At 42.2% G+C, this 12,665-nt stretch overlaps 1 protein-coding gene across 1 annotated transcript in view; it reads left to right on the top strand.

The window, feature by feature from the left end:
• IL12RB2 (interleukin 12 receptor subunit beta 2) overlaps positions 1-12,665 on the top strand; it is a 74,007-nt gene that overhangs the window by 27,768 nt on the left and 33,574 nt on the right. Inside the window, exon 9 of the mRNA XM_061121651.1 lies at positions 6,749-6,968. Coding sequence (XP_060977634.1) covers positions 6,749-6,968 — 220 coding nt within the window. The remainder of the gene's footprint in view (positions 1-6,748; positions 6,969-12,665) is intronic.

Below are 12,665 nucleotides of genomic sequence, written 5' to 3'. Positions count from 1 at the left end.
GCTGAATTCCCTTCTTCATTTGCTCACTCCCTCATTTGTTCATCCAAGCAAACAGGTACATTAAAGCCCCTCTTGAGGCCTAGAGGCCTCCATGTTGTATGCAAGGACGTGGACGTGAGCAAGCCAGGTGCAGGCTCCATGCCCTTGAGCTCACAGTCCAGCAGAGGACAGAAAAGCAGAGGGGATGGTGAGGGTCTTCAGGTGTTAAGAAGGAGCTCAAGGTTCAGCCGAGGGGACTATGTCCAGGGAGGGGAGGGGTGAGGAGTCTGAGAGGACCTTTCAGAAGGTAACGCTGGCGGTTTCAGCATCTCCCATTCTCTGTGCAGCTGACTAACTTTGTGAACCATAGACCAAAGTGAAGCTCAGGCAATGAGTCACTGCAGTTAAAGAGACAGAGAGTCAGGAAGATGCAAGGGATGGGAGGGTCTACACATGGAAAGATAGGCCTACAGTCAGAATCCATGTGAGGTCTGCTTGTTAGTTTCTTAATTGGCTGAAAGGATTTGGAGGTGTGGGTAAAATGAGTCAGTAGTCTAGTTACTGAGGATTAAATAGGGTGAAGTTTTTGTTTGTTTAAACTGAGTTTTAAGGATAAAATCTTTTGGAATATTTAAAAGCTTTAGAAAATATCATATATAAACTTCCCCTCAAATTGTTTATATTGATTCTGTCCAGGTATTATTATAGTTTTCTGACTTAAAAAAATAAAAGAAGGTAATACTGGAGCTCCCAGAAGAACAAATTAGTCAGGACAAGGGTGGGAGAACATTTGCCAGGAAGACCTCAGGGGACATGGCTTTGGCACGTAAAGAATCACATTAGTGAAGTGCTATCCCATAGAGATATTGGGTTGGCCAAAAAGTTCATTCAGCATAAGAGGCCACAAAAGCCTGAACAAACTTTTTGGCCAGCCCAGTATCAAGCAAGCCACAGAGGCAAGCCATATGTGTAATTTCAAACTTTCTCGTAGCCACATTTTAGGACATTAAAAAAAAAATGGGTGGAGTTAACTTTAATAATACATATTACTTAACACAGGTTTATTGGGGATGTTATCATTTCAACATGTAATCGATTTAAAAATTACTAATGAGCTATCTTGGGGCTTCTCTGTTGGCTCAGTGGTAAAGAATACACCTGCCAATGCAGGAGATTCTGGTTTAGATCCCCAGGTTGGGAAGATCCCTGGGAGAAGGACATGGCAACTCACTCCAGTATTCTTGCCTGGAGAATCTCAGGGACAGAGGAGCCTGGCGGGCTACAGTCCATAGGGTCGCACAGAGTCAGACACGATGGAAGCGACTGAGCTCGCACGCGTGCACGTGTCTATTAAGTGCCAGTGTGGCGCAGAAGCCAAGAGCTCACCCTGCAGATGGCACCCCATCCTGGGTCAGGATAGCCCCGTTTCAAAGGCTACAGGGCCCCCTCCTGTAGTGAGCAAGGTTCCTAAGCCTTGACAAGCAGGACAGGAGAGATGGGGAAATGCTTGTTTCCGAAAGAAAGCGGGCAGGGGAGGGGGTGCGGGGTGGGGGGATGGATTGAGCGCTTTGTATTCACTTGTTAAAAGAAGTAATTCATTTGATGAGTGAGTGATGAGTGATAGTTGCTCAGTCATGCCTGACTCTTTGCAACCCCAAGGACTGTAGCCTGCCAGGCTCCTCTGTTCATGGAATTCTCCAGGCAAGATTACTGGAGTGGGTTGCCATTTCCTTCTCCAGGGGATCCTCCTGACCCAGGGATCCTGCATTTCAGGAGAGTCTTTACCATCTGAGCCACCAGGGAAGCCTACTATTAAGAGACATTTCTAAGTATAAAGACAGGTCAACTTAAAAAGTATCAGCAGGTACATGCTCAAACCATAGAAGACAAGGAGAACGAGAAAAGAGCTAGCCCCAGACTAGTTAACTGAAGCACAGCTTCAGAAAGACAGTTGAGACCAGAAGCGGCTTGTTCAGTACATTCACTTGGTTTCTTTCTCCGTCTTTGTCTTTGGTGAATGAAGAGTGTTCCAGCCTGTATCACATTGCACTGAAGCCATGAATTCTTTGGCCTCCTCCCATGAAAGGGATTCGATAAAAGTAGAAAGTATTATTTGTAACCTGGTTTATATTGATGCAGGACAAAGGTCTATTGTAAATCTCCAGGGAGGATTGGCTGCCAGGAGCCTCATATAATTATAGGAGGTATGCAACCTCAGAATCAATATTTAAATACAAAAGCAGAAGATGGGAAGATTAGTTTTGTTGTGGTATTCAACTCTGTCTCTTTCCCTTTCCCAGCCCTGTCCCAACACAGGCTGGCGTAGAATTGCTGCAGATGCTTTCAGACAGAACAGGTTGCTTTCCCTTGCTTGCTGGTCATGCATGCTATACCAGCTGCCATGCAGGGAATTTGGGTTGGATAGCAGAATGTGGTCAGTGACAAAGATTAGAGTAAGTAGCAGAGAATTAACAGAAGATAGAAAACACAGATGCAAGGGGAGTTAAAGCTTGCTCTTAAAAAGTTTTCATTATTTTGCTGTTTTCCAGCTGTAAAACAGGATAGAAATCATTATGCCAGGGTAACTGCCAGAAGGTAAATCAGTTCAGGGTAACAGAACACCTGGGGGGTGTCTAAGTGCCAGCATGAGAGCAGTTTAAGACTTCATCCTCCAGGTAGAGCGGCTGTGCTACCCGGGTTCAAGTTCCAGCTTTACCGCTTGCTGGCTGTGTGTCCTTGAGCATGGTGCTCAACCTCTCTGTGCCTTATGAGCACAATGTAGATAATAATAGCATATACTAAGTGAGATGGATATGAAAACTAAGGAGAGAATTGTGAAAAGTGTTTGCAAGGTCATTGTTAGGAGGCAAACACTGTGCATGACACTGCGGATGCAAAAATGAACTGACAGGTTAATGGGGAAAATAGATCCACAGATAGAAATTTCCAGTACAGTGATTTTTAAAACTTCCAGGTGAAGACTGTCTTTACTTTGAACTAGGGCTGCTGAAGGCAGTCGTAAGTTGAAAAGTCGAGGTATTCAGGCTTAAACCCACAAATGGTGTATAGACTTTGTAATCAACTGTATGATAATTGGTGAGACTTCCACAGAGAGCTGTGGTATAAGCCAGGTTCAGAATAATAGAGGATTCATAGAAGAGCCATAAGGGTAAAGTGCCAATCGTGATGATTTTTGTATTAGAGTGAGTAAAGAGTACCCACCAAGTGTCTTCACATCTGTCATGCACCAAACACTCTTTTGAAACAGTCTGCTTCCCTTAGGTCATTGAATCCTCCAATACGCCTCTGCTGCACAAAGAATTATCCTCATTTTACATGTGAGGAAACTGAGGCTCAAAGAGTTGAAATAGCTTGCCCAAGGTCACACAGCTGCTAAGTGGTGGAACAGAAAAGTCAAAGATCTGTCCTAAGAACAAGAACCAAGTCAGCAGTGTTCCAGAACCCAAAAGGAAAAATAAAATCTTCACAGATAAAGCTGTGATTAGTAAGTGTTCAAACTCCCCAGCTTTCCAAGGGGTCCTGATTACAGGCTCTCTTCTCTGATATAAGCTAAGCTCTAGCCATTTTTAAAAAGTTATTTTTTGCCTCAGGAGAAATTCAGAAATAAAATATTACTTTATTGTCAGTACAGTAGTTTTTTTTTTTTTTTAAGTTCTAAGAGGAAATGCTTTACCAATTCACAGAAACACCTTTCCTATAACACACTTCAAAACAGAAACGGGGCAGTGCATTCTGAAATGCATCAGACTTTGTGCTTTCTTGGATTGCATTCACCAAGTTATTTTTTATTCTGAAAGCCTTTTCAGGCAGCAGAATTATTATAATGGTTTATAAGGGAGATGTTCACTTCTTGCTTCTTGGACAAACCAAAGTCAGAAAGGCTAAGTTCACTAAGTTTAGGTCATTTTCCACAGGAGAGAGCAGAAAGAAAACTGAAGGGAGAGAAGCAGTGGACAACTTTTTCTTTTAGTGTATTCTTACCAGTAGAAGAAGGTAATATCACTGGCTGAAATCTGCTCTTAGCACTGTCCAAGAAGGGACAAGAAGTACCCTGTCTTTGTGATGTTCACAGGGACCCCAGGCTCAATAGGAGTATCACCTTCATCTCTCACATCCACCAGGGGGCGCACTAAAATCTCACATTACTGTGGGGACGAGTTCATTTCTTAACCTCTTGAGCTTTAGCACCCTCATCAGAATGGGGAGTTATAAGGAATAAATGTGACACTCGTTGTAGAGCTCCTGACTCATGGTATGGCCCAATAGATGATAGATTCCCCCTTCTCACCCACCCAAATAAACACTAGAGGAAAAAATAAGTTTACCTTGAAAAGACCCAGCTGGCTTCTCCAGCCAAGGTTCTTCTTATTTCAGAACTTGTCCCCTTCTGACTCAGAGCCTGTCGGCTCTGGAGAAAGAATTCTGGACCTCCACCCTCCCCAAATTACCAACCTCATGCCCACTATTGATGTTCCACATCAGAGCATACCACAGCCGCACAATTACAGAGGCTGCTTTGCAACTCTGGGCCAGAAGGGTGACTGAGGACCCAACTATGCAGTATGGCGCCTGTAGTCACCAGCTGTCTCAGGCGTGCCAATAGAAGCAGTAGCAAGTCAGAGTGGAGGGGTCATGAGTTCGGAGGTCAGGAGCCCTTGATTCCACTCTCAGCTCCTCCATCTGTCTCTTGAGTGGGCTTAAGCAAATAATCTCATGTCCCTGGGACTTAGTTTCCTCCGTCGATAAAATGAAACACTGAATTAATTGTTCATCTGGAGAATCCCCTCCAGTTCTGTTCTTCTGGTATTATTCTATTCCAGCTATTATTATAACTGGAATAATTACTCCAGCATTTAATCCTCTTGTTATTCCATTCCTTCAGAGCCAGGTGTAATCCACGGGTTATGGATTATGTACATGATTTGCAAACTTGATGTTACCTAATTTTTTTAACTAACCTAATCACACTGTTTTCAGGTGCTTCAGGAGACTGACTGCCCTGCCGGCTAAATACTTGTTTCCCCGCTGGCTCACTGAACTCATGGAATCTTTTATTCTATGGACCCTGCTAGACAAGTTAGGTCCATTTTCCAGTTTAGTTAAGGAGATTAGTTAACTGATTGATGTTAACCTTTATCCCCAAACTTGAGTTTGACATTTTATACAAGTATAAGTTAAGGGATACCATGTTCATTTGTCTAACTTGTTGGCTCCATCTTCACATTCTCACTGATATTTGCAGCTCGAAAATATAGGATATGAAGAGAAAATGCAAGATAGGTCTAGGCGCTTCGCTGCCCTCCTTCACTCATCTTTCCAACCCACACCTCTATTTACCAGATCACTGGGATCAGATAGATTTCCACAGCAGTCACTGTGTAGGTTTGTTGGACCCAGGAGGACTTGAATTGGATTGCATGAGATTGCCAAGGTGTCTGTGAAGGACATTAAGAGAGCCATAATAGGGGCTGTTTCTCCATTTGCCTCCTGGGTCCCTGGCAAGCATGGGAGCTTTGTGAGCGCCAACTCTTGGGAAGTACATTTGGGTGGGGGTGCATGCGATAGGGGTGACAGTGCTCCCTCTGGAGCTACCGAAGAGACAGGTAGGGAAGGATGGAGCGAGAGAGCTGAGGAAATGGTCTTCCCTACCCAACTTTTGCTTTAATTTATCTTGTTTTCTTCTTCTGTGGCAAAGGGCATGTTTATTGATAACAGTTCAGAACATCACAATGTTCTCACTTGTTTTAATCCACACAAGATCAGCTGTGATGGACACTTGCCCCCAAAAAACTTTGTTGGTTCTTGCCAGGACACAGGATGTCTTCTAGGGAAAGGCTGAACATGCACTCCAAAATGCCCTCAACCACATGGCATTCACCCATTGCCTTGACCATGTTTTATGATCTAGTCTTGGCCCTTGTGGATCCAGAAAGGCACCTAGGACATGACCTGCATCATTCATGCTCCCAGAGCCTGAAATATAAAAAAGCTAGATGTTCATGCATTAATTTATAGTGAGAATTGCAGCTGTTGGGCCAACCAGAAGGCCTGAGTCAGCAGATAGGAGCATCCTCTCGCAGCATGGTAATTATTTCAGAAGCCAAATTATAATCAGAAGGCCAGTTTTTTCACTTAAAGTGGAAGAAACAAATTCTAAATGAACCAGATATTCATGTTAACACAGCCTCTCCTGACAGATAAAAGACATAGGATACCAGATTATTAAAAGATGGCTTAGGAGCAGGAAACCAGAGAAAGGGGCATTTGCCAACCCTAAGGTGTGTCTTTCAGCGTCTTGAGGCCACCACACACCCCATGAAAGGAAGAGCCTTGCCAAGAAAACTGTGATGCTTTAGTCTGGTGAGCAATGCCTTTCTCTCCCTACATTAGGCATGGACAAGCACTGCCAACACAGGCTTGGGCAACTCTCCATTTCCAGTGCTTCTGTTTCTCATGGTCCTTGTCCTAACAGGATTACAATACAAAGAGTTAGTTTTCTGCTTACTTTCTGGGATTGTTCCCAAACAATTCTTTAAGAATTCACTTTTAAAAAATGTTAACTGATTTTTTTTCTTTAAGTGGTGGGGCTTGGTGGAGCATAAAACTGTGTGGTGGAAGAAATGAAAAGATGTAAATAAAAAGGTCACTCTAGTGTAGCTGCCTGCTGCAGGCAGTCATGAGGTCCTAGCATAGAGCATCCAGTGACCTTGTCTGAGAGTACACAGTAAGTAAATGTGTTTTGTTGCAGAATCTGAGTCTATTGGAAGCAAGAGGAAAAATCCTCCACTATCAAGTGACCTTACAGGAGGTGGCAGGAGGGGAAATCACACTACAGAACATCACAGAACACACCTCCTGGACCTGGGTCATTCCCAGAACTGGGAACTGGGCTGTGGCTGTGTCTGCAGCTAACTCGAAAGGCAGTTCCCTGCCCACTCGTATTAACATAACGGATCTGTGTGGGACAGGTAAGTACCAAATTTTCTTTAATATTGCTTGTAGGAAATTGTCTTCCTAATCTTCTATCTCATTCAGACCCAGTTCAGGGCCTGGAATGAGTAGCATAGAAGTTTAGACTTTGAAATTAACAGGTTTCAGAGGCTGTCTGAAATTTCATTTTAGCCAGTGAGTATCCAAATGAATTAACACCTCTGAGCTTCAATTTCCCCCTCTCTAAACTAGGGATTATATTACCTGAATTGCAGGTCATTGTGAGTTTAAATACAGAGACTAATAAATACATAAAAGGTGTTTGGGGTTTCCCTGGTCGCTCAGCTGGTAAAGAACCCCCTGCCAATGCAAGAGGCACAGGTTCAATCCCTGGGTCAGGAAGATCCCCTGGAGTAGGAAATGGAAACCCAAGTATTCTTGCTTGGGACATCCCATGAACAGAGGAGACTGGTGGACTCGAGTCCATGGGGTCACAAAAAGTTGAACATGACTGAGAGCATGCACACACATATAAACAATAAATATTAGTTAAGTAAATATTCATTACATTTAATTGAACACTAATATCTGGCTAATTTTTCCATGAGCAAGAGTAATATGTGTTGTCAAGTTCTAGAAAAAGCATACCTATAGTCAAAACATGTTTTAAAACCAATAATATTAAAATGAAATTCTGGCTGTAAGGAACTATAGTACAATATTGCTATATGATAGCTCTTTATTATTCAAATTTAGATATGATTCCAATTATCTACACTAAAAACCTCCCAACTAGCTAGACATATTTTATAGTCACATCCTCTGAAAACTAACTTGTCAGGATTAAAGCTGATAATTAGTGAAGAAAACAGATACTAAAACTATTTTCAGGATCTGTATTATAAAAGTACTTTAGTCAAGATTGTTGGCCTAACTTTAAAAAAAAAAAATGCCTGATAGAATAAAACTTTATAATTAGATTCTTCCTTAAAATTCAGTGTAACAGTTTATCTACATGGGGGTCTGAAAGTGAAAGCCACTCAGTCGTGTCCAACTCTTTGCAGTCCATGGAATTCTCCAGGCCAGAATACTGGAGTGGGTAGCTGTTCCCTTCTCCAGGGAATCTTCCCAACCTAGGGATCGAACCCAGTTCTCTCACATTGCAGACAGATTCTTTACCAGCTGAGCCACCAGGGAAGCCCAAGTATACTAGAGTGGGTCACCTATCTCTTCTCCAGCAGAACTTCCTGACCCAGGAATTGAACCGGGGTCTCCTGCATTGCATGCAGATTCTTTACCAGCTGAGCCACCAGGGAAGCCTAGCAATTATTATTGTGAAGAAGCTTCTACCAAGAATTATCATCTTATATATACTATTGTTGGATCTTGGTTATAAGTCTTTTCAGTCATATATCTATAAAGGTAGAGATAATATAGTAGATAAAAATACAAATAAATATTGATATAACCTCGGGTCAGCATATGAGTTAGGAATTGCTTTTAGGAGTAAGAGTTGCTCTTTCTAGAGGCTTGACTATAGTGACTTACTTATTCTCTTATAGAAGAGAAGTTTGGAGGTAGACGGCCCAGGGATGGTGTGATAGCTATACACATGAGGACCCCAGCCTCCTTCCTTCTGTACCCACTGCCACATAGTCCAGGATGACTGCTGGAGTCCAGCTGTCTCCTTCTAGGCAGCAGAAAAGAAGGGAGAAGCCTCACCTCTCACTCTTGTGGAGTTTTGCCCCACGTCACACAACAACACTTACAGTATTGACCCTACCTGGTCACCTGGTCACACCCAACTACAAAAGAGACTCAGAAACACATTGTTCTCTTGCTAGAGAAGATGAGGAGAGGTATTTGGTAGGTAACTGGTAATCTCTGCCTCATGTGGGGAAGGCATCTAAGAAGAAACGTGAAGGAAAAGATAGATTACCTATGGGAAAAGAGCTTAAACTTTACTCATAGTAAAGTAAGAATTTTTTAAAAAAACCAAACACTGTAAATAAGGCTTTAAAATGCAAAGAGCAATTTAGGAAAAGTATATGATAGATTTTTTGCAAATACATGTAACTTTTCAAATAAATAGGAGATAATGGGATATGAACAGGAAACTCAAAAATAAATATAAAATAAAAGGAATAGGGACTTCCCTCATGGTCTAGTGGCTAAGACTCCACTCTTCCAATGCAAGGGGCCAGGGTTTGACCCCTGGTCAGGGAACTTGATCCCACATGCTGCAACTAAAGGATCCTGCATGCTGCAACTAAAAGATCCTGCATGCTGCAGCTAAGACCTGGGCAGTCAAATAAATAAATAAATAAACAAACATTTTTTTAAAAAATAAATAAAAGGAACAATAAAGATATAAAAATAAGTTCAGCAATCAATGAGATGTAAGTTTTCAAAGAAAAACCTTAGCAATCAAATCAAAATGAAAAAGAGTAAGTAGCATCAGCATAACCTATACTGGTGAGAGTGTGGGGAAAAGCCACTTTTGTGTGAACTGGTACAGCTTTCTTTACTGTTGAGCCACTGGGGAAGCTCATGAATTGGTACAACTTTCTGAAGAGAAATTTGGCAGTTTGTAACATAAAAAACTTCAAATATGAATATATCTTTTGACCAGGAAACTGTACCATTAAAATGCATCTTCAGCAAATAATAAGGCATGAGCTTAAAAAAAATGTAAACTTTTTTGTTGAAATGGTTTTGAAATAATGAAACACTACAAACAACCTAAAATTTTATAATAGAGGATGGATTGGTTGTATATATCATGACCCTCACCTACCTTAATCCCACTCCAGCATAAAAGTGATATTGTAGCTGTGTTTTTAGTGGTGTGGAAAGATGCACATGATGAGTGAAAAAGTAGGCTTTCAAAAGTATACATGGTATAATGTAATATATGTACATTTAAAAAATGTATTTACACAAATAGACATTTTAGCACAGTAAAGAAGTCTAGAAGAATGTACATGGAAATATTAACAGAAGTCATATCTACATTGTGGTATCACAGGTGATTTTTATACTCAAATTTGCTTCTTCATTGAATAAGTACTGTATATGTAATTTTTAAAAGGGATCCTGTAGGGGAAAATTGAGATCTTACCACTGTTTAGTATCCTGCTCTAGTTAAAAAGTAGTATGTCAAAATACCTTATTTCTTTAAACCTCACTGCAGATGGGTCTTGAGGATATAAGCATCTTGAATTTTCTGGGCCCATTCCAGTTTCTTTACTTAGGTTTGAAAACAGCTTTTCAACATGGCACATTCGTTATCTTAGAGTCGACCTCTGCATTATTGATTCAACAAAATTTATTGAGATTACTACATAAGGTATCTAGAGTTCAGCAATAGGTAAAAAGTACAGTTAGATTTTGTCCAGTGGCAGGGGCGATCATATAAAAAAAGTAAACTACAGTACAGGATATATGTGAGACGAGAGATGTGCACAGGGCACTCTGGGAACAGAGAAAAGCTGAAGCATGGGCATGAGGGGAGGCTTCCTGTGAACCGAGAATGGAGAGACAGGTTGGTGTTCGCCAGGCAAAGGAGTGCAGGGATGCAGGCGAGGTTTGTTTTAAAGTAAGATCTGAGCAGGCATAGAAGTTGAAAAGAAGAACCAGGGTGGGAAAGAGTTAACGAGAAAGGGGAAAGGGGATAATTAAGGGAATGAAATTCCTGGGGAGCTGAAAGATGATGGATCCAGAGGCCAAAAAGACAAAAGAGGCACAATTCCCCCTCTCAGAATGAAGGAGTGTCAATAAGGATGAGGCTCAAAATAGAGAAATGTGGAGGGGTGGTAAAGTAAGACATTGAAACAGTTCTCTAGACCTGAGCTGTAGCTAAAGGGGTCCTGGTCCTAGAAATCTTAAGACCCCATTGCCTCTCTTAAGGCCACACCTGAGCCATCCAGTAGAAGTAGTCAAGCATCCTAGGGAGACCTGGAGGTCAGATTTGCAAATCTCCCATCCGGGAGCTCTCATGTCTCATAAATTCTGCATGATCTGTAGTAATAGTGTACCATGTACTTTTGCTGCTTCTCTTTCAGTATAGTTCACACAACTCACAGAAATAACTTTCTTCCCAGGAAGAGAAAAATAGTGCCCCAAGAGGCAGAATTATATTGATTTTGACGAAGCAGGGGCAACTTTGTTGTAAAAGGCATATGCCACAGTATTGAATATCAAGAAGTATGAGAATGATTTTGTTGGTTTATGATGAAAACTGAATGGGTTTGGGTGGACTCTGGGAGTTAGTGATGGACAGGGAGGCCTGGTGTGCTGAGGTTCATGGGGTCGCAAAGAGTTGGATACGACTGAGCGACTGAACTGAACTGAACTGAATGTGTGCTAAACAGACTGGTCAACAAATAAAACACATTTAATATTTCAGACCTGTCCCTGTGCTTAGGAATTTTGGAAATTATGGCCAGAGTCAGAAGCTAGCATAACCATAGAGGCCTACACAGATGTCAGAGACTGAGACCCCAGGAAGTGAAGTAACTTAGCCAAGATCATACATCCAATTAGTGGCAAAGCTGGACTGAAAAACCAGGCCACCTGTCAGGTGGGCACTTTTTCCAAATACTTTATGAACTTCATAGCTCTGTTCAGATGTTCTTAATGAAAATAGAGAGGGAATTTGAATGATAAAGGCTGAAGAATAATTTTGAAAGGTGTCACAGAAATGAGTTGTTAGCCAAGTTCTAAAAAAGAGGGCATGCCCTGGCAAACACAGTGGGGAGAAAATTCAGGCTGGTTCCTGGCAAGTGTGGTGACTCAGAGACTGGGCAATGCCAAGTTGATTTACTTAGCTAATTGCAATGAAAGCAGTGGTTAGAAGAGCTCATTGACTGTGTTCGCCCATCATCTGGCAAAGAGCCTTTCAAACCCTATGTGCTCAATACATATTTACTAAATGAATACGTTTTATTCTCCAAAACAAAAATAAATTTGTGGCATAGCCAGAAAATAAGATACCAAGGCAAATGAAGACAAAGAACCAGGGCTGGGGAATTCCAGTTCCTGGCAAGGTAGCTAACACAGAGGTACCAAACCCACCCAAAGATGCCACAGGAGAGACAAGGACAGGATGACTGAGTACCTGTGAATGGGAAATAGTGAGGAATGGAGAGGACTGAGGTAGCACTGGCTTGTTGCACTCCTTTTTCTTCCCCTTGTTGCCTTGGTATTTTTACTATGGTATTTTACTTGGTATTTTTACCCAGCTATTTTTACTATGGGGCAGGAAAGTCTGGTGGGCAGGGCAGAATAACTACGAGGAAGCCCTGGAACCTAACGAAGAGTGCCTGAGATATTCTCCTGCCCCCCACCCCATGGCCTGGCAGTTATAGAAGGGAATGACAGCCCCACTCCCCCACGAAGAGCAGTGTCAGCCACAGAGGCGTGGGCAGGTTCTGGAGCTGCCAGGTTCACCTCCCAAGAGCCAGGTGACAAGCCGAGCTCAAGGTGTATCACTATAGGCTCTCTGGCTCTCCACTCTGAAAAGCTCCTTCTCCTCACCTAAGCTTACCTGGAGGAGCACAAGCTCTGAATAAGGTTTCATTACTAACCCCCCCCCCCATAGAAAAGCGAAGGTCAAGGTTGCTGATCAATCCAAGAAAATAAAACGTGACCCCAAAGGAGAAAATTAGAAGAAATCTGAGCGGCACAGTTCTGGGAAGGAAAGGCACCAAGTGGGACTACTTGTATGGTAGGAC

This window comes from Dama dama, chromosome 20 (assembly GCF_033118175.1).
Source record: "Dama dama isolate Ldn47 chromosome 20, ASM3311817v1, whole genome shotgun sequence".
In the NCBI taxonomy this organism is placed as follows: domain Eukaryota; kingdom Metazoa; phylum Chordata; class Mammalia; order Artiodactyla; family Cervidae; genus Dama; species Dama dama.
The sequence above is the reverse complement of the archived record's forward strand: the minus strand, read 5'-3'. Positions and strand labels throughout refer to the sequence as shown.